Source organism: Vipera ursinii (genome assembly GCF_947247035.1).
Source record: "Vipera ursinii genome assembly, chromosome: 2".
NCBI classification, from domain to species: Eukaryota; Metazoa; Chordata; class Lepidosauria; order Squamata; family Viperidae; genus Vipera; species Vipera ursinii.
The window spans coordinates 88057883-88083334 of NC_139513.1; the positions used below are offsets into that span (position 1 = coordinate 88057883).

At 36.8% G+C, this 25452-nt stretch overlaps 3 protein-coding genes across 4 annotated transcripts in view; 2 read left to right on the forward strand and 1 right to left on the reverse strand.

The window, feature by feature from the left end:
• Window positions 1-404: 404 nt before the first annotated feature.
• Window positions 405-4248, forward strand: CDKN2AIPNL (CDKN2A interacting protein N-terminal like). 2 transcript variants are annotated; one of them, XR_014491214.1, is made up of 4 exons: window positions 405-1049; window positions 2213-2241; window positions 2677-2775; window positions 3982-4248. XR_014491214.1 is itself a non-coding variant. In XM_083352709.1 (3 exons), the coding sequence occupies exons 1-3, from the start codon at window positions 838-840 to the stop codon at window positions 3998-4000; spliced, it is 330 nt and encodes a 109-aa protein (XP_083208835.1). In that variant the 5' UTR covers window positions 759-837; the 3' UTR covers window positions 4001-4248. The 2 variants fall into 2 exon arrangements, 1 of the variants encoding a protein (XP_083208835.1); XM_083352709.1 differs by lacking the exon at window positions 2213-2241 and having other exon boundaries at window positions 759-1049.
• Window positions 4249-9848: 5600 nt separating this feature from the next.
• UBE2B (ubiquitin conjugating enzyme E2 B) lies at window positions 9849-21307 on the reverse strand. The gene is made up of 6 exons (XM_083355367.1): window positions 21133-21307; window positions 16659-16739; window positions 16238-16263; window positions 12152-12241; window positions 10688-10776; window positions 9849-10401 (listed from the first exon to the last, which is right to left on the reverse strand). The coding sequence occupies exons 1-6, from the start codon at window positions 21174-21176 to the stop codon at window positions 10273-10275; spliced, it is 459 nt and encodes a 152-aa protein (XP_083211493.1). The 5' UTR covers window positions 21177-21307; the 3' UTR covers window positions 9849-10272.
• A 2993-nt stretch (window positions 21308-24300) lies between these two features.
• The window catches only part of CDKL3 (cyclin dependent kinase like 3), a 40033-nt gene continuing 38881 nt past the window's right edge, over window positions 24301-25452 (forward strand). The window contains exon 1 of the mRNA XM_083352703.1: window positions 24301-24480. Within this exon, the coding sequence (XP_083208829.1) occupies window positions 24316-24480 (165 nt within the window). The 5' untranslated portion in view covers window positions 24301-24315. The remainder of the gene's footprint in view (window positions 24481-25452) is intronic.

The following is a 25452-nucleotide window of genomic DNA, read 5'->3' on the forward strand; positions in this document are numbered from 1 at the left end:
ATAGCTGATTGTGTGCCATGAAATCATTGTCAATTTTTAGCAACCACATATTCTCCATTATGATCTGTCCCTAACCTGGTCTTTTAGTCTCCCAACAGCACCCCCCCCATCACCACTGTAACCCAGTCTGTCCATTTTGTTGCTGATTTTTTTTCCTTCTCTTTCCTTCCACCTCCACCTTTCCCAGCATTACAGCTTTCTCCAGAAAGCGAGGTCTTCAGTAATGTGTTGTAAGCAGGATAATTATTAGTTGTAAAATGGCCTCTGTCAAGCCAGGGACAATTATTTTCGGTTGAAAGACAAGAGCAGAAAACAGGGCACCTAGGTGGTACTATGTGCAACAATGGGAGCACTCTAGTCTGAGCAGCTGGAAGTAACTAAGATGTATTAACATTATGAATAAATAAGGTAGTTTCACAGAGGGTACTTTTCTGGACAAAGTCTGCCAGGCCTGGACTGCAACATTCCAGACGGTAGCAACACACAGGTACAACCCCCCCCCCCGGGATTCTTTGCTGCCATCTAGTGGTCGTCTGGGTTTTAGTAGCCCTAATTGCAGTCGCTCAACATCCTCCGCGGAACCCGCCACTCCATAAATGCCAGTCTGCGACCAAGGGACACAGAGTTGACTCACAGAGACAGGGCATCTCTGCGCATGCGGATCAGTTGCGCAGCCAAGTACGCCAGACCCTTGGAATTAAGGCTCCAGGACCGGAGTAAGAGCAGTGGAGATTCACGGCTAGAGCGGCAAAGGTGGCCTTTTGCTTTCTCGCCGAACGGCTGCCCCGTTTAAGGCGTCAGTTCCGATTCCTGGTGGGCAGGCTAAAGGAGGGAAGGATGGTAAGAGGGGACAGCGAGGTCGTGGCCGAGCCCGAATTCCCTGAACAGTTCCGTTCCTACTCGGAGAACGAAAAACACTGGCAGGCGCGGCGCGCCTTCATCCTGCGCAATGCCCCTCTGGAGGGCGGGGAGGCGGCCACTCCGATGCGTCTGGACCAGCTGCTCTCCCTCTCGATGGTTTGGGCCAATCATCTCTTCCTGGGATGCAGGTACCGCCTCCTTGTCTCTTCGCTCGCAAGGCCTCCAGATGGTTTGGGCCGCAGAGCCCGGCCGGCTCGCGCCCAGCCGGGAAAGATAGAAGTTGCCGTCCAATGCACCAGGGAAACGTTAGACTGGGGGAAGGAGTGGGCAGGGAGTAGGCGGCCAGCCGTTTTTTTCATTCGACGCATGCGCCGGGATTGCCCGGTATTTTCTTACCGCCCATTTTTTTTACAGATTACGTCATAGTAAGAGAAGCCGCCTGCTTTATATTTGCAGGTTTGAGAGCTGCTTCACCTCTAGCAGTTAAAGGGAAATAAGCCTATACTTACATAAAATACAGCCACACCACAATCGTGGTTTTCTTTCTAGAATCTAGAGGGGGAAAAAGGACACTTATGTATGTAGATGTTGAAATGAGAGAGTAGCATGACAGGATTTCTTGAAGTTGTTTGCTCTGAATGCAGACAAAAGTTGATATGCCGTATGCTCTTTGTCTAAAAATTGTGCGTACTTCCTGTCATTCAATGATGATTAACTGTCTGATAAGGGATTGTTCCCTGTAAACTCTATTTCCCAGCATATTGGAATAATGGACTGTAAGGTAAAGGTTCCCCCACACATGCGTGCTAGTCGTTTCCAACTCTAGGGACCGGTGCTCATCTCCGTTTCAAAGCCGAAGAGCCAGCGCTTGTCCGAGGACGTCTCCGTGGTCGTGTGGCCGGCATGACTAGACGCCAAAGGCGCACGGAAAGCTGTTACCTTCCCACCGTAGTGGTCCCTATTTTTCTACTTGCATTTTTATGTGCTTTCGAACTGCTAGGTTGGCAGAAGCTGGGACAAGTAACTGGCGCTCACTCTGTTACGCGGCACTCGGGATTCGACCCGCCAAACTGCTGACCTTCTGATCGACAAGCTCAGCGTCCAAACCCACTGAGCCACCCTATGTCACCATAAAGGAATCATCATGCTGTTGTACAAAAATGGGAAAATACTATTTCAAGATAGGCAACCCACTTATTTTAAGTATTTTGTTCTCATTCTTCGGCCAGCAAGTGTCTTGGGTTAACTTACCTAAGGTCATTAAGAGCAATAGTATGCTATTAAAACATTAAGACTATTTTAAAAGGTGACAATGATGGCATTTTACCACTTCTTTTTCTCCTATTCACAGGTCAGTTTGTTCAGAGGAACTAGAGGCAGGTGATGAAAATGTTGATAGAAGTTTACCTTGCTGGGTTTTTTATCTTCTACTTTTTTAAAGAAACAGGTGTTTAAAATCTGTTTTAGAAACAGTAATCTGAACGTTTATGAGCTTTTGATATTTGCTGTAGGGTTGCTTTCCAAATTTCATTTATGCCTTGTTCTTAGAAACAAAGCACAGAATTTTTATTAAATATGTTTGGAAACTTGGTACCTAAAATCAAGGTAACTTCAATATTGTACTTAGCCTGTATTTTGCTTAATTTTGTTCCTAACTTTTATAATTAAGCTGGCCTAAAGCATCCCAATTTTTCTTAACTTTATGGATGCTGTTTATAAAATTGAAAGGATTGAACTTTGTTGATAGCAAATGTGAATTGTGGGAACAATAGAAGAGTATTAGATACCTTGTAAACTTTTGGTTTCTTCATACAGCTATAACAAAGATCTATTGGAGAAGGTGATAGAAATGGCAAACGGAATTGAAGTTGAAGATGTGCCACATTTTACAACTCGGGATGAATTACTCAAAAGGTGAAGATTATTCAAGATTTTGGCCTCCTTTAGGAAAACTTTTCTTGCGGCAATTTTACAAGTATAATCGTATTTGATTACATAACCCTTGGATTCTATTTTCTGGAAAGCTTGGTATATTAGCTGAAACTGCTTAAATGTATGCTAGTCAGAACAACTCTCCCCCCCATCCCCCCACCCCTAATATTCCTCTCTAGTGCAGCGTCCTATATTCCTTGAAAAACAACTCTTCTTTGGGTTACCTTTTATAGCATTAGGGAATATATCTCAGAGCAGGTTGAGAAAAATTGGATGTAATGACTTGTATAGAAATATAAATTTTCTGCTAAACAAGCAACACTAGATATAATTCTTTATCTTATATTTTCTTAAATCTGCTGGCATATAAATTAAACTTTTATTGCTTCAGTAGAAAGCTTACTGTATATGCTCAACTTTAGAGAAAAGCAGAATTCTCTATAATGGATTGGGCTTCTACAATCTGTAATAGCTCCTTCTGTCTTTAAGCCTAGTTACTGTAACTTTCTAAATCTGTTCTAGTAGATTGTTCTTTTATGATTGGTTAAAAATATCAAAAATTATATAATATGGGTATTCCTAATACACGGCCTTGTCATTTGTATTACAACATCAATATTACTTTTATAGTAAGGGCACTTTTACATTGAATGTCTGTTAAGGGCTCGTTCATGAGCCATAATTTCAGCAAAAAACAGCCAAAGTGAAAAGCTAGTAAGTGATGTGTAATTCAGGTTTTTAAGCTATGCTAAGATTTTAAATTTATTATTGCACACCTTTCAAATGGCTGGGTAAACATGATGCTTCTGTTAATACATACAGTAGTCTTCACCATGCCACTATGTATTCATAACTGGCCCAACAAAGGTATACTAATTATAGCTTGTGGAATGCAGCATTAACTTTTCCCTGGCTGCCATGCATTTAAATGTTTATATGAATCAATACTTAATCTGCAGTTATTTGTTTAATTATTTAGCAAATAATTAAATTTGGGATTAGTGCTTAAGTAAAGTCTTCGGTGGTTTGGTGTAATAATGCTTTTAAAACTTAGGTTTTGTGTAGGATTTCTAATAACCAAGGCTCTTTATATAATACTTGAATAAACTAAACATTACAAATGATTGAACTTCAGATATCTGTGACTGCAATATACTTAATGGGCTTCTACTGTGCATTTTTTTTTAGAATCAATACTAGTGCCTAGGAGAGAAGAAACGTCAGGCTTTTGCTCTACTACACAATCTGCTTATATTGAAAACTGATCTGGATACTTCAAACATCACTTCTGAGATGCATTTTAGATTAGACTGTTTTTATACTGGATGCTTAGAGATTATGTACAGATTTTGATATATATATGTGTGTGTGTGTGTGTGTATATATATATATATATATATATATATATATATATATATATATATATATATATATATATATATATATATATATACATACACATACACACACATACACATACACACACATACACACAAAATCAGATTAAGAGTGAAGAAAAGAAGACAAGTACTTATGTTTATTTATCATTAGATACTCTCCCCCCCCCAAAAAAAAACCTTTCAGAAAGCAGGTTTAAATCTGATATGGTGACACTTCCTAAGGTACCAGTTATATGGTATGAATACAGAAGTAACAAAATCCCACAAAAAATAGATGGGAATAATAAAAACAAATGTACAGTCATGAAAAATTGCTGGATGTAAGAAATAAATGTTTTTTTAAAAAACAAAACATTGCGTTGCCTATTTTTTACTACATATGCCTTGTACAGGCAGTGCCTCGCTGTTCTTCTTTGGGCTTGGAATTTTTTTTTTAATCCCATTTATATCCCGCCTTTCTCCGAAGACTCAGGGCGGCTTACAATTTAAAGCACAAATCAATGTGCTTAGCAATAAGTAGGCTTGGACCTGGTTAGTTCTTAGATAGGTGACACATTGAAATTCGTCAGCTCTATAGACCAAAAAAACCGAACTGGAAGAAGGAAATGGCAAACTATTTTCATACTGGGCACCATTTGCAAAAAATTATCTGCCTTTGGACTGGATGGTAGTTGTGGCTTCTACTTTGGAACTCCTTTTCTTCAGAGTTTTTAGTGTCCCCGTCCTTCACATTTCATAAACCATTAAATATTATTCAACCAATTAGGATTGAATATTTCTGGTGGCTTTTTTGTAATTGTAATTACAATCTTTTGGTGGTTTATTCTATATTTTACTATGTTGTGTACTGCCCAAAATTTCTGGATTGAAGGTTACAAAAACTAAAAACTAAAATGGTAACAGAAAATGACATGGTCTTTTCTGTGACATTAATCAGAGTTCAGCTATACTTAAAGACACTACCTCTTACATAACCCATTTCAGTATTAAGGCTATAAGAAAGTTTCTTCAGTATAAGAAAGTTTCTTGAATTCTCCATGAATTTTGAATTATATATAACTGTATTCTGAACTCTTGGACTTCAAAGATATCTTGTTGAGTATTAGAACGTTCCAAAAACCAGTAGTAGTATTAAGCTGACTTGATTTTGTAAAAGAGCAGTACGTTTTACCTTAAATTGATTCAGTGAATATAAAGTACTGCCCTAATCTGAATTTAAGAAAAGTACTGGCATACAAGGCAAAAGGAGTCTAATGTTGCAACTAATGATCAGCTTCTTTTTTCATATTTCGGGTCTTGCCTTGTTCTTCCTGGAGATACAGTAATTATTTAGTATAACTACCACGAAAATAACTTAGAAAGTTTCCCACTCAAACATCTCTACCATTGTGGGGTGGGAGAAATTCAGTTTTGGATGCACATTCTCCTTTTCTGCAGAAATTTTCTGCAGCATTTATCCTGATTTTGGGGCTCTGGCATATCTATATATACAACAATATTATTTATGTGAGGGATTACTCTATCCCTACTGTTTTGACACCTGGAAGTTGAACATTACATATTTTTAGTATCTGAAAGCTGCAGTTGGTAGGGATGATGATGCAAAAATGACCAATATTTTTCCCTTGGCCTTTGGAAAAAGATTGGGGATTTTCTTTTTAAAATCTATTTTACACTTAATAGTAAGCCTTATGCTACAAAACGGCTGGGAACTATGCAACAATTTTTAGCAACTACGATATGGTCAGACTTGGCTTAAGGGTTGAAAAAAGGGAAGACGGATTCATGAAGCCCCCTGAAAGTTGCCCACCCCAATCTTAAGTATTCTTTCTATTGCAACTATAGCAAGGAAAACAGCTAAATGTGTTTAAAAAGACCTAGGAAAGGGAAGCAAGTTTTTCTCCCTTGGTGTAGACCTCTGGACTCCCTAGAGGTTCCAACCACAAAATTGTTCCTATGGTAGGCCTGCTCTGCTTATTAATCAACATTTTGCTGGAGTTGGAGATGCGACTGAATTGCATGTGATTTCATAGGAACGTAAAAGCTTTGTTGGATTAAACCCAAGGTCGATTAGTCCAGAAATTTGTTTTCAGTAGGTCAGCCAGATACTTCTGGGAAGCCTACAAGCAAGCATATACGCTCCCCTCCCCTTCTTGGCTGCTAGCAAGTGGTATTTCCCTTAACCATGACAGCTGACAGCTGATAGATATTTCATGAATTTACTTTTTCTCCTTATCTAGCCATCTAAGCTCAAGGCCTTTGAAATGAGTGCCCTTTTTTTCTGGTTTGAAAGAACTGCCAGTATGTTTGATGAACCTGACCTAGAGTGGTCTGGGTGAGCACTACTTCTGTTGAAGACAAATGAGAATGATGGCAGTTCATTGGCATCACTAGAAGTGATGTTAGTGCACAATTGCAATCCACTGCATGGTGTATATTTAGAAAGGGTGGGACAGACAAAACCTTTTTCCAGGAATGCAGTATGGTGGTATTGGGCCTGCTATCATTAGAGGCCTAAAATTTTCAACATCTTACATTTAGGAATAGGTAATTATATTGTACATTACAATACCTATTAGAGAATGTCGACATATTTAACCACTGCAGAGTCATCAGATTACACAAACACAACTTCTGTGTTATCATTGTTATAAAAGTACATTCTAACTGCCTTTGAGTTCTTTCGATATCTGTAATAGAAACTGGATTTCCATCTGGTGGATCTGGAGACACTGAATCTCCCTTTCCTTCATTATACAGCTGCAAACCTGAAATATTTCTAGGGCATGTATACAGAAAAAAGTCAGCCCATCTAGATTTTTCAGTAATTAGCTGTTATGTTGTCTATTTAAACATGAACCTTCTCCATTTGAGAATAGCATTTTTGCATAGAGGTATTCCTCTAAAATGAATACAGCTTGTTTTTTCCCTTCATCATTTGCTTTCAACTCACTAACCCAGTTTATTACAATGAAGGGAAGTCCATGCCTATTTTTCTGTTTAGCTTACTCTTTCCTTTACGTAATTCTGATGAAAGATTGGCTAGGCATATTGCTGGTTCTCTGTTCTGAGATAACTTGGAATCATTTAATGCTATTCATAATACTGCAGTTCTGTGATCTACAATCTGATCTGAGCTTCACATAAATCCTATTAATACAGAAAAAAAGTTCTTGTTAAACAGTTCAGTGTACTATGTCATGTCTTTACTGAACACTCTGAACTAACATTCACTGATCTTGCTGGAAAACATTTAGCAGTAATAACTTCAACTGAATGTTTTCTATACCTGTTGATCAATCATGCATTCGGTATGTTGTGTTTATTAACAGAAAAGCTACTTCTATTAAGGAACTGCTTTCATTGATATTTTTAGACTGTCTTTACATGAACTGGTTGCTTCAGGTGATGCTACATCATTTCAGTTAGTTTAAGGTAAGAGCTTTGAGTCAGCCATTTCAAAATTAACAATTCAATTGGCTTGTTTTATTTCTGTGTGTTTAACTGCATTGTCACATTAAAGTTTCAGCTCCCAGACATTTTCCAGTAGAATCCACTGGTACAATCCAGACTCCACTACTCCCTCAACAATTGCCAGACACCTGAGGCTGAAAATCAGCCCCAAATCATGATATGCTTCTCTGTTCTATTTCAGTATTATCAGGTATTTCTAGTAACAAGCCAGACTGGGGAAAGAGCAATTCTCTCTGGGCATGGGTTAATAAGATTTATTAGGAATAACAATGCAGTGATAATACAGAACTTTGACCAATACGTTTGTTTTCAAATATAAAATAATTTAGAAGCAGTTTATATTCTGGCTTTCTTCCTTCAATGTAAAATAAGTGTAAAATAAGGAGGAAGACAATCTTTACGAGAGAAGGCAGACCATTTTATCACTGGATTTTGTTTACATAATTCTTATTAATCTGATTGATGTGGGAAACCTGTTAAAATGTTTTTTTTTTACAAATGTTACTCATTAATAATCCAAAGTTCCACTTTCATCTTGTCTAACCTCAAAATCTTGTTCAATTGGTACACTAGGTTGTGCAAGTAGTTTTGGGCAAATTTTCATTTTGATTTTTGGAGAACAGCAATTTCCTTCTTGTTACTCCCCCCACAAACTTGTAGATCAGTGTTTTTTTTTTAATGTGGACTCATGAAAACTGACATCAAACATGGCCTGCAGATCCTTTGCTTTTATCATAGATTTATGACCTCCAGGAGTTCTGTATTCTCCTGAATGATTTGTTGGATAATTACTAGGAAGAGGTAGCAATGCTATTACATTTTCTCCAGTTGTACATCATATCTAACTGTAGATTTTAATTGGAGGCCCAAATCTTTGGTTATGGTTTTGTGGCCTAGCCCAGGTTCAGGAGCACCAGCACTTTTTCTGAGTCTGCAGCAACACCTGACTGAGGCATGATTTATTTTCATAAACCTGTGCTATGATGAGCAAACTCCAATGTTAACAATAATCACAGTTGCATTTGTTATAACAGAGGGCTCCTCAAATGCATACCTGTGACTGGAATTTCTGACAGGACTTAGCCTCTTACGAGAGCTTATTTTCTTGAGGCTTTTTCAAGAGGGGAAAAGTTGATTCAGTATGTTCAATAAAGACATGACAGACTCCACTGTTCGGACTGGATTTGGATTTTTGCAATTCATTCAGTAAGCATACTCAGTTGCTATTTCTCTTTCATTTACCAAACCTGATCCTTAAATGACCTACTATGCCTGTTAATAAGGTTGTTATAGTAACATGTAGTCTGATATCAGTACATGACTACTATTTATATAAATGTAATATGAGCTTAACCACAACAATCACATGTGCACAGCAGTTAAGGAAAATGAATTAGCTCTTTGAACAAATAGCTGCAATGATCCAACAGGAATAGACTTGCACCTCAAGTCTTGTCTATGTTTAAAAGAGGAGTGGGCAATTTTCCTGTGGTCAAGGGATTAATGTTTTTGAGTCTGGGTTTGAGGTAACTGTTGAGTATTCTTTGCAGTTCAACTGCAAAATGGTTATTTAAAGGGAGACTACTGTAGCTTTAAAATGGGAAAAACTGATTTGTCAAGAAGTCATATTCAAAAAGCCTTCAAGAGCACTGCAATTCAAATAGATTTTCTTCAGTGATCACGTTCACAGAATTACCAAGGACAGCTTCTCAGCCTTTTGGCTAACATCAAGTGTAGAATTACCACGTAAGGGTAGAAGAATAGTAACAGAACAAAAACTCAGCACAGAAGACTTGCATAGCCAAGGCATGGGTACAAATTATTCGAAAACCCAGGAAGGTAAAAGTTTTGGGGCTATAATGTCCACAATTCACTGCTACGATATATACACTGCTCTGGCACTTTAGTGTTAAGTCCCTAGTGAGCAGTAATTTGTTTCTTCATGTTCAGAGCTATTTGCACTTTATTTAATGGCACTGGGCAAGTTTTTACAAAAATGTTCACTTCGGAGAGCAACCCGGGTGCAATTTACAAGTCCGATGTAAGACCTGTAAGGTCTCTTATGTTAGTTTGCCATACAGGACTGGTGAAAAATGGCTGTGCAGAATGCTTCTAAAAAAAAGCATATAAAAATTAATCAACTTTAAAATCTGTGTCAAAAATAGAATAGTGACCAAAATGTCTTGCACTGAGGTTATGTATTTCAGCTTTACATGAAATATTTTATATATAAAACTCTCTTAAGTGATTTGTCCAATTTAAAAATCTAAAGACTTCAAAAATAAGGCATTCAATATTTTGAAAAAAGTACAGATTTACAAAATATGTATATTCTGTCATGAAAACTTCACACCAACATTATACACTTTGAAAAAAATACAAACAGGATATATTACAAATTTATGTAGCAATAACTTAGGTCATAACATGCAATAAAAAGTACATTAATCAAAGTACACAAGCTTTTAAAGTTTTGAAACTGAAGAGCATTTGTGAATGCATCTGTATGCAAGTCAAACGTGGCACTTGAGTTCTGGTAGCATTTCCTATCGCAAGTTAAATTGTACATGATGATTATGGGGTGTCTGTTAATTAAAGTCCTTTCTTATGAATCATTCCAACTTTGTTCAACAATAGCTGAAACTCGTTTTTCATATTCACGTTTGTTCTCCTGATAAAGCTGTGCAGCCTGGCTGTTGGCAGGACTATTAGGATTGGGTTCATCAAGCAGTGACTGAAGGCAGAGGAAGCAAAAAAACATGAAAATAGTAATCAGCATTAAAAGGATAATGACAAAATAAACAGAAACAATGCAACACTGGACAGAAATTATAGCTAGATTGATGTTACAAATACTTCATGTAGTGTTAAGTTCAACACAACAATCTTTTTTGACAAATGTAGTCATACACTAACTAGCTTAATCAAACAATTCAATATAGCTTACACCTGAAGATTAAACAGCAAGCTAGCACTTCTATATCAAGTTTGAAGAAAGTATTCATTATTATTTAAATTACCTGAATTGAAGTTAAAATAGATGAGACATCGTATGTTGGACTCCAACGATTTTGGAGGATATCTAAACATATGCTTCCATCTGCATATACTAAAATAGAAGATGTTAGAATTATGTAATTGGTTTCAGATTGTTAATTTGCATTCAAGGATCATCTAAAAAAACATGATGCACACTGTCTGATTCCTCTGTAATTGGGAAAAGAATATCCCTCCATAATTTTAGTGTTACATCCAAAATAGGTTTCCTAGGTTTCTTTTTGCTAGTCAGGAAAAAAATCATAAAGCAATAATGGCTACTGATGGGAAAAAATGAAGAATGCAATCTCAGTTAGTCATTCTCCGATTTAACTGTTTCCAAAGGAGCTAAGTGTTTCAACACCATGCAGAAAGTTTAAATTATTTTGATATTTTATTAAGGTAGGTCAATAATATATTCCTTCCAAGGCTTAATATTTTAATACAAATTTAATTGAACAGTTCAGAAAACTCTGCAGAGGTTCATAAGATTTATTGCCAAAAAATAAGCATCTGAAAATGTATAACATATTTCTCAGAAGAGACTTTAAGTACAACTCATATAAAAAAGTCATTATATTTATTTAGATACCATAACTTATTTAATTACAGTATTTATTACTCACAAAGGAAGAAAACCCATATTTTATAAACTAATGGACCCATATAAAGGTTATTTTCCAAATTTTGGACTTTTGCAATGATTAGTAGTTTAATATATGAGATTCAGGACCCAGAGATTTCTAAAATTAAAACAAAGGTAAGTTGTGGTTTATTGTAGATTAAGGTTTATTTTTATTTATGGTAACGGAATGGGAGATGGCGATTACTGTAGTCTAATGCATCTCCTTACAACAGAAAAATATCTGACACACCTATCGTATAATTCCTTTATGGTTCCATACAAACAGGAGCTTTTAATTTCTCTCCCAGTGGAAACATACTCTTTTAAACAATCTGAAGTTTAATAGTTTCTTTCTGCATCTTCTTATCTGCCTATTTTAAAACATTTTTATATTACAACTCATATTAAATTTCATTGCAGTATATAGTAATAAGAATAGTAATATATTCTTCCATCATTTTTTGAATTACGGTAATACATTGCCAAGTACCTTTAAAAAAGGCTTAGCTAAGGCAATAAAGGAAAATATAAATAAGTCTGATTACGGTATATGCAGTCCCTTGGTATTTTGACAAATGACTGAATTACTGCTTCTAGTTAACTCCCTACAATGACTTTAAGAAAACAAGAATTTACCATCTTAATTTCTTAATTTTGTGATTATTCTTTTGATCTAAACATTTAATATTGTATTGTATTATCACTGGCAGATTGCGACGAATTTCTGGGCTAACCAATTGTCATAAGCCTGTCTTCAACATATAGAAATAGAACATTGCTGAATATATGATTACACAGAAGATTTTTATTATTGCATACTTACCATTGGGATGAAACATCTTTGATAAAAACCTAACTGTTGGTGGTTTATTTGGGTATTCTTCTGAAAATTCTATTATTAGTTTAAAGGTTCCTGTGTGAAAAAGGTAAGCGATAAGGAAGTGTGGTAGGGATTAGGAAATAAATATATATGTAATTTCTTTTAAAAAGTAAAATAATAATAGCTTTATATAATGCATTCCTATGTCATCTTATTTAAATATTTTGAAACAGTATGGTCACAGTAAACCAATTGAAAATATATTTTTTCATTTTTTTTCAAAAACAGGATGTACCATTGCAAAAACAAGAGTTCGATAAAGCATTTATTTTTATTTCAAATGTGAGTAAAACACTAAAATGCAAATAGAAGTAACATCAACTTCCTCTAGCAACCCACATAAGACTATGGACAGGACCTAAAACGGATTAAAAATTCAACTATCAACTATTTTGAGGGAAATGCTGTAGATCACTAGAATATCACTACAACTGAAGAAACCAAACACAAAAGTAGAATTCAAGATAATATATGACTAGCCAGTTCAGAAGAAAAAAAATGTAAATACTCCATTTGTAATAGTTATTAATTCCTCTGCTAAACTAAATGTTATGGCTTCTTTACATATTATGCATTTCCTGTACTAAAAAAAACTGCTTTGCATTAGAAAATTCAAGATTTTCTGTGCTTCTCTCCCTCCTTCTCATACACGCAAACACAGAAAATAAAGAGATACAAACAACCTACACCTGAATTTCATAGCCCTCTCTGGTAAGCAGACAGGTAATTCAACTAGATGAAATAATTCTACTTTTATTGTAAGGCTACATTAACAGAATCTTGTTAAGTCTCAGCATACAAACTTCCTGTCACCACATTTAAGCAGCCTAATCAATTAGGGGTGATCCTTCCTAAGTTTCTTTCTCTGATTGTTAAGTTACAATGCATTCCATTACACATACAATACTTTCCTTTTTTTAAAAAAATAATAATTTTATTAAGCATTATAATTAAAAGATAAAAACTAAAAAAGGTAAACAAAAGAAAGCTAGAAAATGCAGAAAAAAAGAATATAGTAAAGAAAAAGAAAATAGATTTCCCCCTCATCCCAACAAGTATGAACAATTTTGGTAATTTATTGCCTTTTCTCAAAATGCAACAAATGATCTCTTTTTCCCATAATTCTTTAAAATGAATCCTTAAAATTATGCAGTCCTAGTCAGCAAAAGTCCATTAAAGGTTACCAGAGTTAGCAGAATATCTATTTTAACTTTGATCAAATAAATCAAGTTTATATTCCTCCCTTTTATTTCTAACAAAGTTGATTTTTTTAATAATTCAAAACAACAGCATTTTCCTGTAGGAACAATTCCTATAATTTCAAAATCTTTATTTCAAACCTATAGAAGTGGGATCGTTACTCTATTTGTAACTTTTCCAAATCATCATTCTAATCCCTCTTTTGCTGCTTATTGCAAAAAAGGGGTTTTTTAGTCCTTAAATTTGTATTATTATTATTTTTGCTAAGAATTGAAGGAAACACACCTGGTTTTATAAAATAAACTTGTCAGTCTAAATTTTCTAATAGTTAAGAAGCAATTTCCAAAAATGATTAAGAAATGAAGTTTGGTAAACCTTATGTCCATATAGGCTACATTAGAGCTGTGAGCTTAGTTGAAATCCCTTAACTTTCAGCTGCTCAACTTATGAATTGACCATAAAAATCTCAGCTCCTGCAGTGCAAGTGGGCGATCTCATAATCTCTCAATTTTCTGGATTTTGCTGGCTAGAGTTCACCATCTGGCTGTAAATCTCCACCACAATGCCATCCCTGCTCCTTCATGAACAATCTAGTTCACCATGAATCTTCACCAGAAGCCACTTACATGGTATTCTTTTCAACAGAAATTTATTGGCAGGGAAAAGAGCTTAATACATATTGTATAGATGCACAGAAATAAATCTTCAACTTTTATACAGAAGGAATAAAAATATTTGTAATGCAAAATTCTTCCACAGCATAAAACGTAATAGGGATTCATTCTTTCGAGACAAAGGGATTGTAAAATGTATTAAGGCAGGGGTGTCAAACTCCTGGCCCACGGGCTGGACGCATCACCCAGAAGCCATGGCCACCCCATTGCCAGCAATGGTAAAACTGTCCCGATATGTTGCACGATGTTGCGAGTTTGACATGTCTGGACTAAGGGTTTCTGGAATGCAATCCCCGGTATATCCACAGAAGTAAATACCACCAAGTTCCAAAGGACTATTTCATTACTGTTGTTTTAAGGCTCAGGAATATATTAATTTAATCAATGAAAGTTTATTTCACAACAATTTGAAATTCCACTTTTGGAGTTTTATTTGTAATCCAAAAATAATCCTTCAAAGAAAACTGATAAATGTGTGGACAGTTTTAGAAGGCGTTATTATATTCAATACTGTTCCTATAAAAAGGTAATAGGATCTATATGCTATGGCAGAAAAGGAAGCATGTCATCCATGAGTGTTGAACTCCCCCACTTAAAAAAAATTAAATAAAAAAATAACAGCTGCATATAGAAATCTCAGGTAAAGTTGGCTTGTGAATAGCCATTTGCCTTTTTGAGGGAGCTGAATAAGAATAGTTTCCAGGAAGGGAAGATTGACAATATTATTCTGCTCCTTTCAAATGCAACAGAAGCCAATGCCAAATCAATCTGATTCAAAAACTTTTGTGGATCTATCAGACTTATAATGCATCCATTCCCATATTCTAGTATAAATATAGAATATTAACATAAAACAGTTCCAATCATTAAACTGAAACTTTATAGCCTATATTTGTTACTTAAAAATACATTCTCATCAATTATAAGACTCTCACATATATACATATCCTTCAACAAATTTTGAATTATATACAAGCATATTTCTAACTGTATTAAAGCTGTAAAGGCTGTACAACACTTTGGCTTCAATTGAAAAGAATTGCAGAATGCGAGTATAGCATCTGTTGGTGAGTCTTTAAAGCAAGATTGATCCTGGAAACAGATGCATCTGCGTTAATGAAGCAGTGGCAACTTTTCAGAACAAAATCTAAAGTATTGCGCAACCTTAAAAACATGTCTTCAAGACATAACATTTAAACCTGAGAAGTGGTTGGCTACAGTATACTGTATGTCTGTCATTGCCATAATAGCCTCATATTTTACTGTGGTTGGACAATGTATTACTGATAAAACCCAGGGTATTATTGACAAAGGAATACTGCTTGAAAGATAAAGTGGCCTTTCAACCCCACTGCTTACTGAAGACACTAAACATTTAGGACACAAAAGCTTGGTCTAATGTTTTGATATGTTACTGTCTTGCAGTCATTTTTCTCAAAATCCAGTTGAATCAATGACCTCAGATTTAGTAAGGTCTTAAAGAGTGCCTCTCACAGGTGAGAACCAAAGAGTGGCTCTAGTAGTATATAGGAATTTGATCATGGTGAAGAGAGTTTTTTTTCTGACTATAGGGAAGCAATGGTTGTTTTTAAGATTTCGATGTGGGTGAATTCATTTTTAGAATTATCAAGTCTGAGAGCTAATGCAATTAATTATAAATAATCCCATGTGAACCACATACTTGAGCAGTGTTTTTTTTAAAAAAAATCTAACTTACTGCAGATTTTGAGTTTTACTCATTTATTTACCAGCTTATTTATCCTGCCTAGTTCCAGAGATCTCTTGCTGGCTGACATCCAGATGACAAAAATAGATAATGAGGGGGGGGAATCCATATTGGGGTTCTTAAATCTACAAATGTTTCCTGTAGAAGTGTTTATTTTTTGTAAAAATATATTTTAGCTTTTTTTTGTTGCATGTGCCAAATAGATTGGTATATTTAATTTCCAATTAGTAATATTATTTGCCAACAGATGTTTTCTGAACAATTCTTTTTGTCACTGAGAAGCAAATGATTGCATGCTATATAGACAAGCTATCGGTTACTGTTTCTTACATATTATTTTTCAGGATCTGCTTCAGGTATCAAATGCAGGAAATACTATATAGGCTAATGAAACTAAAACTCAAAAAAAAAAAGTTTAAAGAAACCTACCATCTTCAAAGGGAGTACCTTCAGGCCTGAAAAGAGAAACAAGATTACTATAAATGACAAAAATAAAACTCACATTTATAACTAATCTGCTGCAATTAGGTATTCTATAAATATTTAGAATATATAATTGCAGATAAATATAATTTTCTAGTACCTCAGGTCATCTATTTTCCAGAGTCCTACTTGCATTTATTATCTGAGGCAAAAGAAACACCAAATGGGATTTGCTTACAAATGTTCAACATTATGAGACAGGAGTAGCCTTGCTATGATGCCACGTTTATACTTACAATTATTAAGAACATTTTATTTTGAAAACTATGGAAATACTTTTATCAATACATGTTGTATAGTCTTATTATCTAGCATTTATATCATCTTCACAGAGAATTACCTAATATATATTGACTTTTTTACTTACCCAAAAATTACTGCATTCCATTGCATTATATTGTTTTCAGATGGCGCACCACTGACCCCAACAGGTGGATCTTCTTGTAATCTTCCAATAAACAAAATATAATAAGTAAAAATATAAAACCTGACAGTTTGCAAACATTAATTATGCAGCCTGAAAGTATTCAGAATCATATTGTTCAAATACTTTACTACTTAACTCGAAAAAATTACTGACCTGCTTAAGAAAAATATAAAATATAAAAGCATTCTCTCCAATTTAAAAGATATTGGTCAGAATGTTCCTACCATGAACAGAATTTTATAGAAAAGGATGAATTCAATTCTCGGAGATAATTGATATTACAGGTAGTTCTTTAAACCACAATTTAGGCTGGAATCTTCAGTTGTTGAGTACAGCGGCCATTAAGCAAGACATCATGTGACCATTTCACTCAAACACAACAATCCTGGCTGTCTCACTTGTGGTTGTTAAATGATCATGCAAATCATTTAAGTGGAGCACAGCAGTGGGGGCGGCCCTAGAAGGCCTGGTGCAGCTACAGGGCTCAGCAGTGCACAGAAAATTGCCTAAGGTCCAGCCCGTCTCCCCACACATTACAGACTTGGGAGGCCTCAACCAGTTGCAACTGCTCCCACTTACCTTTGCATTTTTCTGCAGCTGCTCACTGGTGTGTCCAGCCAATATGGGGTACAGCCTTCCTTTATTCTAGTGAGCATTTGGCGATTTTTTCTTTAAAAAAAATCATATGATTTGGAGAAGGAGCTCTTTCTAGATTTCTGAATGATCGTGAGAATGGCACCTGCTTGCAGAATGATCCGAGTGGTTTTTATGGGAAGGCCACACTTCACATCAATTGCAGATGCCTGTGAACAGCTGCAGAAAAACTAAAGCTAACTGAAGCAATTTCCATGCACTGCTGGTCCTGTCACTGGTTGAGGCTTCCTGGACATGATGGAATGGGGAGCAGGTCCAGGTGTCCAAGGCTGCAGCAGCTTTGCAGATGCTGATGGGCCAGGTGGGCAGCTGAGATAGGGGGAAGAGAAAGGCAGATGGGGAGTTGCAGAGTCCCTGCAGTCAGTTGTAAGGATGGGTGGACTGCCAAGTGCCCAAATTTTCATCACAGGAGTGCAGGAATGCTGCAACAGCCTTAACTTTGGGTACAGGTTGTAAGCCCCTTTGTTCAGCACTGTCATATTTTCAAATGGCCACTGAACGAACTGAATGAAGTGAGGACTATCTGTACTTTTCCATATAGTTACCTCCATGTATTAGGTATTGATTGTATCTCTCCAAAGAGGGGATATTAATTTTATCTATCTGAAGCACCAATTAATTAGTACAGATTGGAAACCTTTAAGTCCTTTGTTTGAATCCAAATAGTAAACAAACAATACCAGTTTATTTTGGTTGGTGGAAAAGCCTGATTCTGATGTGCTGTCCCATTCCACTCAATCATCTCTATGAGGTATTCCATCTCTCCAAAATACCCATATATTTTGTCTATCCTAACCGTGAAGCATCTTAATTTTTTACATTATTCAATCACTCAAACTGAATTATCAACAGGCCATCCGTTAGAGGAAAGTTAAAAAGTACTAAGTTCTATTATGTGGCAAATGATTCCCCTATAACAGGGGTGTCAAACTGCCGGCCTCTGGGCCGGATGCATCACCAGGAAACCGCGCCCACCCCATTATCAGCAATGGAGAAAAAGCTCCGATACGTTGCGTGATGTCACGTGATGTCACGAATTTGACATGTCTGTTCTATAATTTTACTGCATGAAACTTTCCTTATCCTTTCAAACCATTCAGTTACTCTAATATGCAAATATCTTTACTGTAGCATTGTGGCATTTATATTGCATTATTCTCATTTATTTACATTTAAGAGTAGAGTTCACATCCTTTTATACAGATTAAAAGAGCTGTATCTAAAATAAAGCTATAGTCATATACTGCTGTTTCTTGGAAAGAAAATATTTGCAATACAGTGATAATGAGCATAAGAGGAAATTAATAACATGATCCTGCTAATCTATACTTCTTTGCCCTTTAAAACTACTCTGAACTTTATACAGCTCTGATTTTCAGGCATGCTCAGTTCAATGCATTAATGTCAACAACACAGGCTACCCAAAGCCTTGGCTGGATAGCAAAAGAATTTGACCCTCTGCTCTATGATAGCAAGTTTGCACACTAATATCACACCAAATTATTAATTGCCACGTGCATTTCAGAGATAATTTTGGTTATTAAAGTTTCATTAACACCATGCTGTGAAAAGCTTTTAGATTTTGAATTCTAAATGGGGATTTGATATGTGAAAACTGTCAGCTGAAGGTCACAGAATACATAAATGCTATTTACTACCTCGTTTAAATTCATAAACTTTCTCCCATTAATAACAGTCTTCTGAGCCTAGTACAGAAGCTTTCTGACAAGAAATCACCTCCAGGACCACTATACCAACCTAGCTATCTAGAAGGAACAGTAGAATAAATGAATTCCATTTTGAGATACCTGCTTCTCATTTAATATTTAGTATGGATTTTTTAAATCTTTGCTAGATACCACAAATGAAGCATATTTTGCATTCAAGTGCTAAATCCAAACAGTTCTCTAATGCCTGAAGTGCAATTTAAATCCTAACCAAATACCAGGGTTGAACTGCTCTACATATATGCAAATATGTGCAGATTATCAGCTATAGCATCCATTCTGAAACATCTACACTTATAAAAATAACTTTTTTTTCTCTTGCCATTCCACCTATACTAATTTCAGTCTAAATGAATGTTGGACATCCTATAGCGGTGCCGATTTTCTAGTTAACATTGCATGGGAGCAGCTGTAATATTAATATAGTGATATACACATTATCCAAATGTTCAGTTTATGAGCAGTTGTTTAATTAGGAATTTAGGCTTTATTGGTAAACTTTATTGGCTATGCCAGGAAAGACATTTTGGACAGTGTTCTTAACAGCTTGCTTGAGAAAAGGGAATGGCCATATTTCTGCCAACTAGCAATAACAAGCTCAGATGCCTCCAGATGTCACTAAAACCTAAGAGGCAAAGAAGATAGAAGGAAGCAACCTAAGCAAACACGGAAGTACAAGCTCCCCCTTCCATAAAGAAAATTAAATAGCTTCCTTGTGTGAGAGTTACTCTACAGTACTTGGAATGTTTATTGTATTTGCTTCAGCAGAACTGGCTTTTTCACAAGTATTTAATCAAAAAAGTATTTTCAGAAAAATTCAGAGAAAATAGCAAATCACAGGTTCATAGACTATTTTTCTTCCATCCACATTTCCCATTTCTTCCTTTCAATTATAGAATTCATTAGCCAGCCTTTCCCAGATTTTACATGCCTGAAATAAAAACTGTGCACAATTCGCTCTGTATGTGTATTAAAGGACAAAGTGAAGTAAATTCCAGATATACCTTAACGAATACTTAAGGGATTAAAAGATTCAACACACTGACTAAAGAAGAGGATCCTACTTTCGACTCCAGGGTTTCCACACCTGAGATTCAGCAATGCTTGTTAATATTTTTTGAATCAATTACACAGTATTGGTAAAATGCTTTGTAATCAGTGGACGGAAAGCATACCAAATAAACATTTGAAGCCACAATGAAGACTGTATTTCACACAATTTATGGCCCATCAACCAGAAACCAGTAAGTAATCGACAAATGTGTTGGCTTTTTTTTATCAAGTTTGCGGCTTTCATGAAAGGCTTCTAATCTTCTTCTCTTTAGAAAGAGAAAGAAACATGCTTTCGTTTCCCCAGGTAGTTCAGTACTTGGCAGCAACGAGGAGAGAAATCAGCAGCTTTTTAAAGCAAAGCTTCTGGCCACCATTTCCAAGGAATAGTTAAAAGAAACCTGGCACTTGCTTTCGCTCTCAACTACACAGGCGTCCCAGTCAAGCTGTTACTACGTGGTCAACTCAGTCCATTTTAATCCGGCTCACTTTATTTACAAAATATGCATTAGACCCGAAGCTTTCACAGTCTAATGGGAGGTTCTTTTGTTGGGAGGATTAAAACAAAAAAACAAAACAAAAACCCACACACATCAAATAATCTGATCGTTTAAATCTCGTTTCTCAAATAATCCTTCTTAAATTTTAGCATCTTCCTTGTTTGCTTCCCTACCGCGGGACGACTAAAGCCCAGGAGAGTGGAAATAGTTTCTTACAAAGGAGGGCAATACTTTGCCTCCCAGTTTTTGAGCAGAAGAAATCCAGATTTCCTCTTCGCTTCTTTTCTCTACAAAAGGCCCATACTCGTCGTCGCCTGGAAGGGCAAAGAGTAGTTAGGTTCCAGCAAGGGACCCCAAGAAAGATATTCCCTTCCCCTAGAAAAAAAAAAAGGGGGGAGGGTGTCAATCCCAGCTCAAGCACTTATAAAGAAAAGGGTTCTAGCCCTGGAAAGAGCGATCCGGAGACATATAGGCAGCATTTACCTCTTGAAATCCCTCATTAGCCTCCGCCTGGCTGGAGTGGACATGGTCTTCTCGCCCCGATGATCAAGGACTCCCGGTCACCCCCTCCCACAAAAGCCTCGGCACTCTTCCTACCGCAGCTGCCCCGCTCCTCGCGTTGGTTCACAAACAACTCTGCAATGGCGTCTCCCTCCGCCGGTGGGAGGAGGGAAAGAAGCCACCCTTCGCGACTCTACCACTGTGCCCGCTTGCGGAGGAGAGACCTAGAACGCCTTAGGAATGTACCACCGCGCCAGGGTGAAAAGGGGAGTGCCTCTTTCTCCGAAAACCCGGCGGTAGCTTTCTCTCCCTTTTGCCCGAGGGGGACGCGGTTGGCGCGCGCGACGTTTTGCTGATTTCACTTGCAACGCACGCTGACCGGATAACCCTTTGATTTCAAGATTGGGTCTATTATTCAGGTTTCTATATTAGCCACAGTTCCCTGGTCGTAAGTTGTGGAGGCGAGGTGTAAGCCTTATGAAGAATCTAATTATAAACAAGTCTTTATGGTGTCTTAAGGAATTTATTACCGCATGAAAAACTGGTCGGTTCTTAAGATGCCACACCATTATTTTTGCCGCCAAGCGTAACCAGCAACTGAACTTATAGGTACGGGACTCTGTGTGTATGTGTGTATAGCGACGTTGCCCAGCAAAGGAGTGCTTTTCTTGCCATAATCTTCTAATCTTTTTTTTTTTAGATATATCCATTCTACGATGACATCGGGGTTGCTTGGGTAAGGGAAACAATGATGCCCTGAAAACTGATGGATAATGAAAAAATCTTGTGCTCTCTGTCCACTTCGTTTACTGCAAAATAAAAATAGTTAAGCGGATTCACATAATCTGAGAAGCAAGTATACTTCTGCCGCTGAAGAGAGGCGCAGATATACGTGAATGAGCATAGGGGGAAAAAAAAACAATTAGCAGAATGCCTAGTTGTAGCCACGGAAATATCGCAAGCTTTCTATTTCTGAGCCGCTGCTGTGCAATGAGACCCGACTGCCTAAATGCGCTCGAAATGAAGCGGATTAAAAAAAAAAACCCCAATGCAGCATATTGCCTATTAATTTAGAAATAGTTTGACGCAGGTAACTACCGCGCAACTGAAAACCACCCGCCCCTGGAACTTTTCGATCATCTGATATGTACAGGCGTTACATATAAAGACAAAGAAATGAGCTTTTTCCGGGCTGGGGGCAGTTGGCATTGTCTGGGTGCCTCCAGACTTAACTTTTTGCCGATTCGCGGGACTTTCGTGTAACCGCGGCTTTGCAGAAACCCCGTTAGGCGGGGTAGCACATCGTGTTCCACCTGGGAGCTGACGTCACTCAGGACCTTGCCTTGCCCGAAATCCATCGAACGCCATGACGTCGTCCCTGGCTGTTGACATAGCGGCGGTTGCCATGGAACCGGGCCGGTTTGCTTGGCTAGACCTGGGAAGACTCAACATGGGGATTTCCCGGGATCAGGTCAGGAGCGACCTAGGTCAGGGTTGCGCGGGAGGGCAGCTGTGGGATATCCTGGTGTGACGCGGGAAGGAGGTTCCTTGAGGCCCGGAAAAGAGCAAGGCAGGGTGGAGGTTGCGGTGGTGAAGCTTGCTCAGGTTGTGTTTCCGAATACTGTAGCATGGGAGGAGATGCGGTGAAAGTGAGGAAAATATTGCAGCCTGACAATCGTCGGAAACAAAATGCACGTTTAAAAGCAAAGGATTATTGTGCAGTCCTATAGTCCCTTGCTCCAGAGAAACCTTCAGTACCTAAATTAATGTGCAGGGATTTGAGTTGGATATACATTATGGAACATCCAAATGCAGCAAGGGGCATATTTGCAATGAAGGTTAATCAGAAATTTCCACCATGATATCCCTCACTATGGGCAGAAGGATCATTTATTTATTTATTTATTTATTTAAGATTTGTTTTATATAGCCATCTAACTCACTCACAGTAACTCCTGGAGGCTTACAAAGATAAAAAGACCAATACAAAAATAAATAAAATGCCATAACACACACACACACACCCGCACCCCGCTGGCAACATCAAATGCACCCTTTTATGGGCATCTCATTTCCATCTGTTAAATGGTTTTAATGCTTCCTGCAAAAATTAGGGGGTTAAACGTTTGCCATTTTTTTCCTTTTTGAGAAGGGGGAGATACTCTGTTATAGCACAGTGTACCCAGTAGAAAATAAGTAAATAAGGATAAGCCACAAAGAACGCAAACCGACAAGGTTCAAAAGAGGGAGAGGTGAGCTGGTCCTGGTAGAAATTTGCATTACTTCACCTACATTTCCTTGCTATTGACCATTCTGATAGAAGCTAATAAATTGCCTGCTCTCAATTTTCTTATGTATCACATTTTCCATGTTTTCTGCAATTAACCATTTTGGAAATGAATCCTCACAATATTCTTATAAAGAATAGTTTCTTCAAATAATCTTATTGAAAGAAGAGAATATTGTTAACAAGAGAATACACTCAGCCAATATGCTAGTTCTAATATAGTTGCATTATAAATCTTGGAGCAATAATGTAGTTTTCAGGTGGATATGAAATGAAAGCATTAAGAGTCAAGAGTAGACTACTGTATAAACTAATTGCCTGATTTGAATGCAGGCTACCCTTTGTATTACATGGGATATGGTCCACCAAATCACTTTTTCTTAACAACTCGGAGTTATCCAGGATCAGAGCTAAACCCAATTTATTCAACAATCTGTTCTTTCAGGTAGTAAGCTTACTTATGAAAATAGATAAGCAGAGTCTCAATAAAATTCTTATGTCCTCAGCGACAGTTAGTTGGAAGCATATTATTTCTAATACTGGTAGGAGCATATATCATCATGACAAACAATTGTAGATAGCCTTATCCTGCAGTAGTCTTTTTCAATGAGAATAAATATTAATTAATTGCCCCCATTTAGTTTAGTGGAACTTGATAAATCAGTGTCCTTAACCATTATGTAGCTTATTAGATACAAGATGTTTGATTCTGATTATGTGCTATCAGGCCAGTATGCCTGTAAGTGTAGGTATAATTTATCTCCTGTTGTTTATAAACATGGCTTAAGAAACAATCAAAAATAAGACTGGTTAACAAAACAAAAATAAGACTGGCTAACAAAATATTTTTTTTTCTTCAAGAGATTTCAGACTTGAGTATGGAGATGTATGAGATCCTTGGAAAAGTGGGAGAGGGAAGTTACGGAACGGTAATGAAATGTAAACACAAGGAAACAGGACATATAGTTGCCATTAAGATATTTTATGAAAAACCAGAAAAATCTGTCAACAAAATTGCAATGAGAGAGATTAAATTCCTGAAGGTTTGCTTCTTTTATTCTTTTGAAAATCAGTATTTTTAATAGAGGCCTGTATAACTTGTAGCAGGAAAAGAGCCACATTGATAAATGAAAATATAATCACAGGATGCAAATAAACGCCTGATGCACCAATCAGTTGTTCACCAGCCAGTAGAGTTGTGGTGTAGTGCTAGAGCTGGAGGCGTAGAAAGTATTTAGCAGGACATCTTTGCACTGCCAGTGACTGTTTATTTATTGATTTTTTTAAAAAAAATGCTGGTGGGCCACATGTTGTGTGGGGTGTTTTGATACTAAAAATTTGATTTATAACCTAGTAAATACATCTTCTTGTAAACTTCCTCTTACCACTTCGGTGTCGAGGGAGATACAAAATTCAGGTTCTTGCACTTCTGGTAGCCTCAACCATTGTTATTTGAGGCTGTTGCAGTGTGTCTTTGATGTTGTCTCTCCATCTTCTTCTGGGTCTGCCTTGTGTTCTTTGGCCTTCTCTTTTTGTGTATGCCTTTTATGGTATAGAATCCCAAGACATTCTCTCCAGGTGAGCGAACCACTTAACTTGCTATCTTTGTATATAATTTAAGATTGGTTCTATTACAGTTCTTTCTCTTATGATCTCATTTTTTTATTTTATCCCTTCTTGTCACTCCATCAGCTTTCCTCAAACATCTCATTTCCGTGAAGACTAGCTTTCACTCATGCTTTATTGCAAATGTCCATGTTTGGCACTGGTAACATAGGTTGGGGAATCAATAAAGATATATATATATATATTACTATAAGTAAAGGGATTATGTTTATGTCAGACTTATTTTTATGTAAGCCTTTTGAAATTAGCATGCATTGTTTTTCAAGAACTTAACACTCACCTGAATTTTCCAAAGAAATTAAATTACATTTATTATTGTATGAATTTCTTATATTATCTGTAGCATCAATGAAGGCTGGCTTATTCAGGGTTGGCAGTATTTCTTTGCT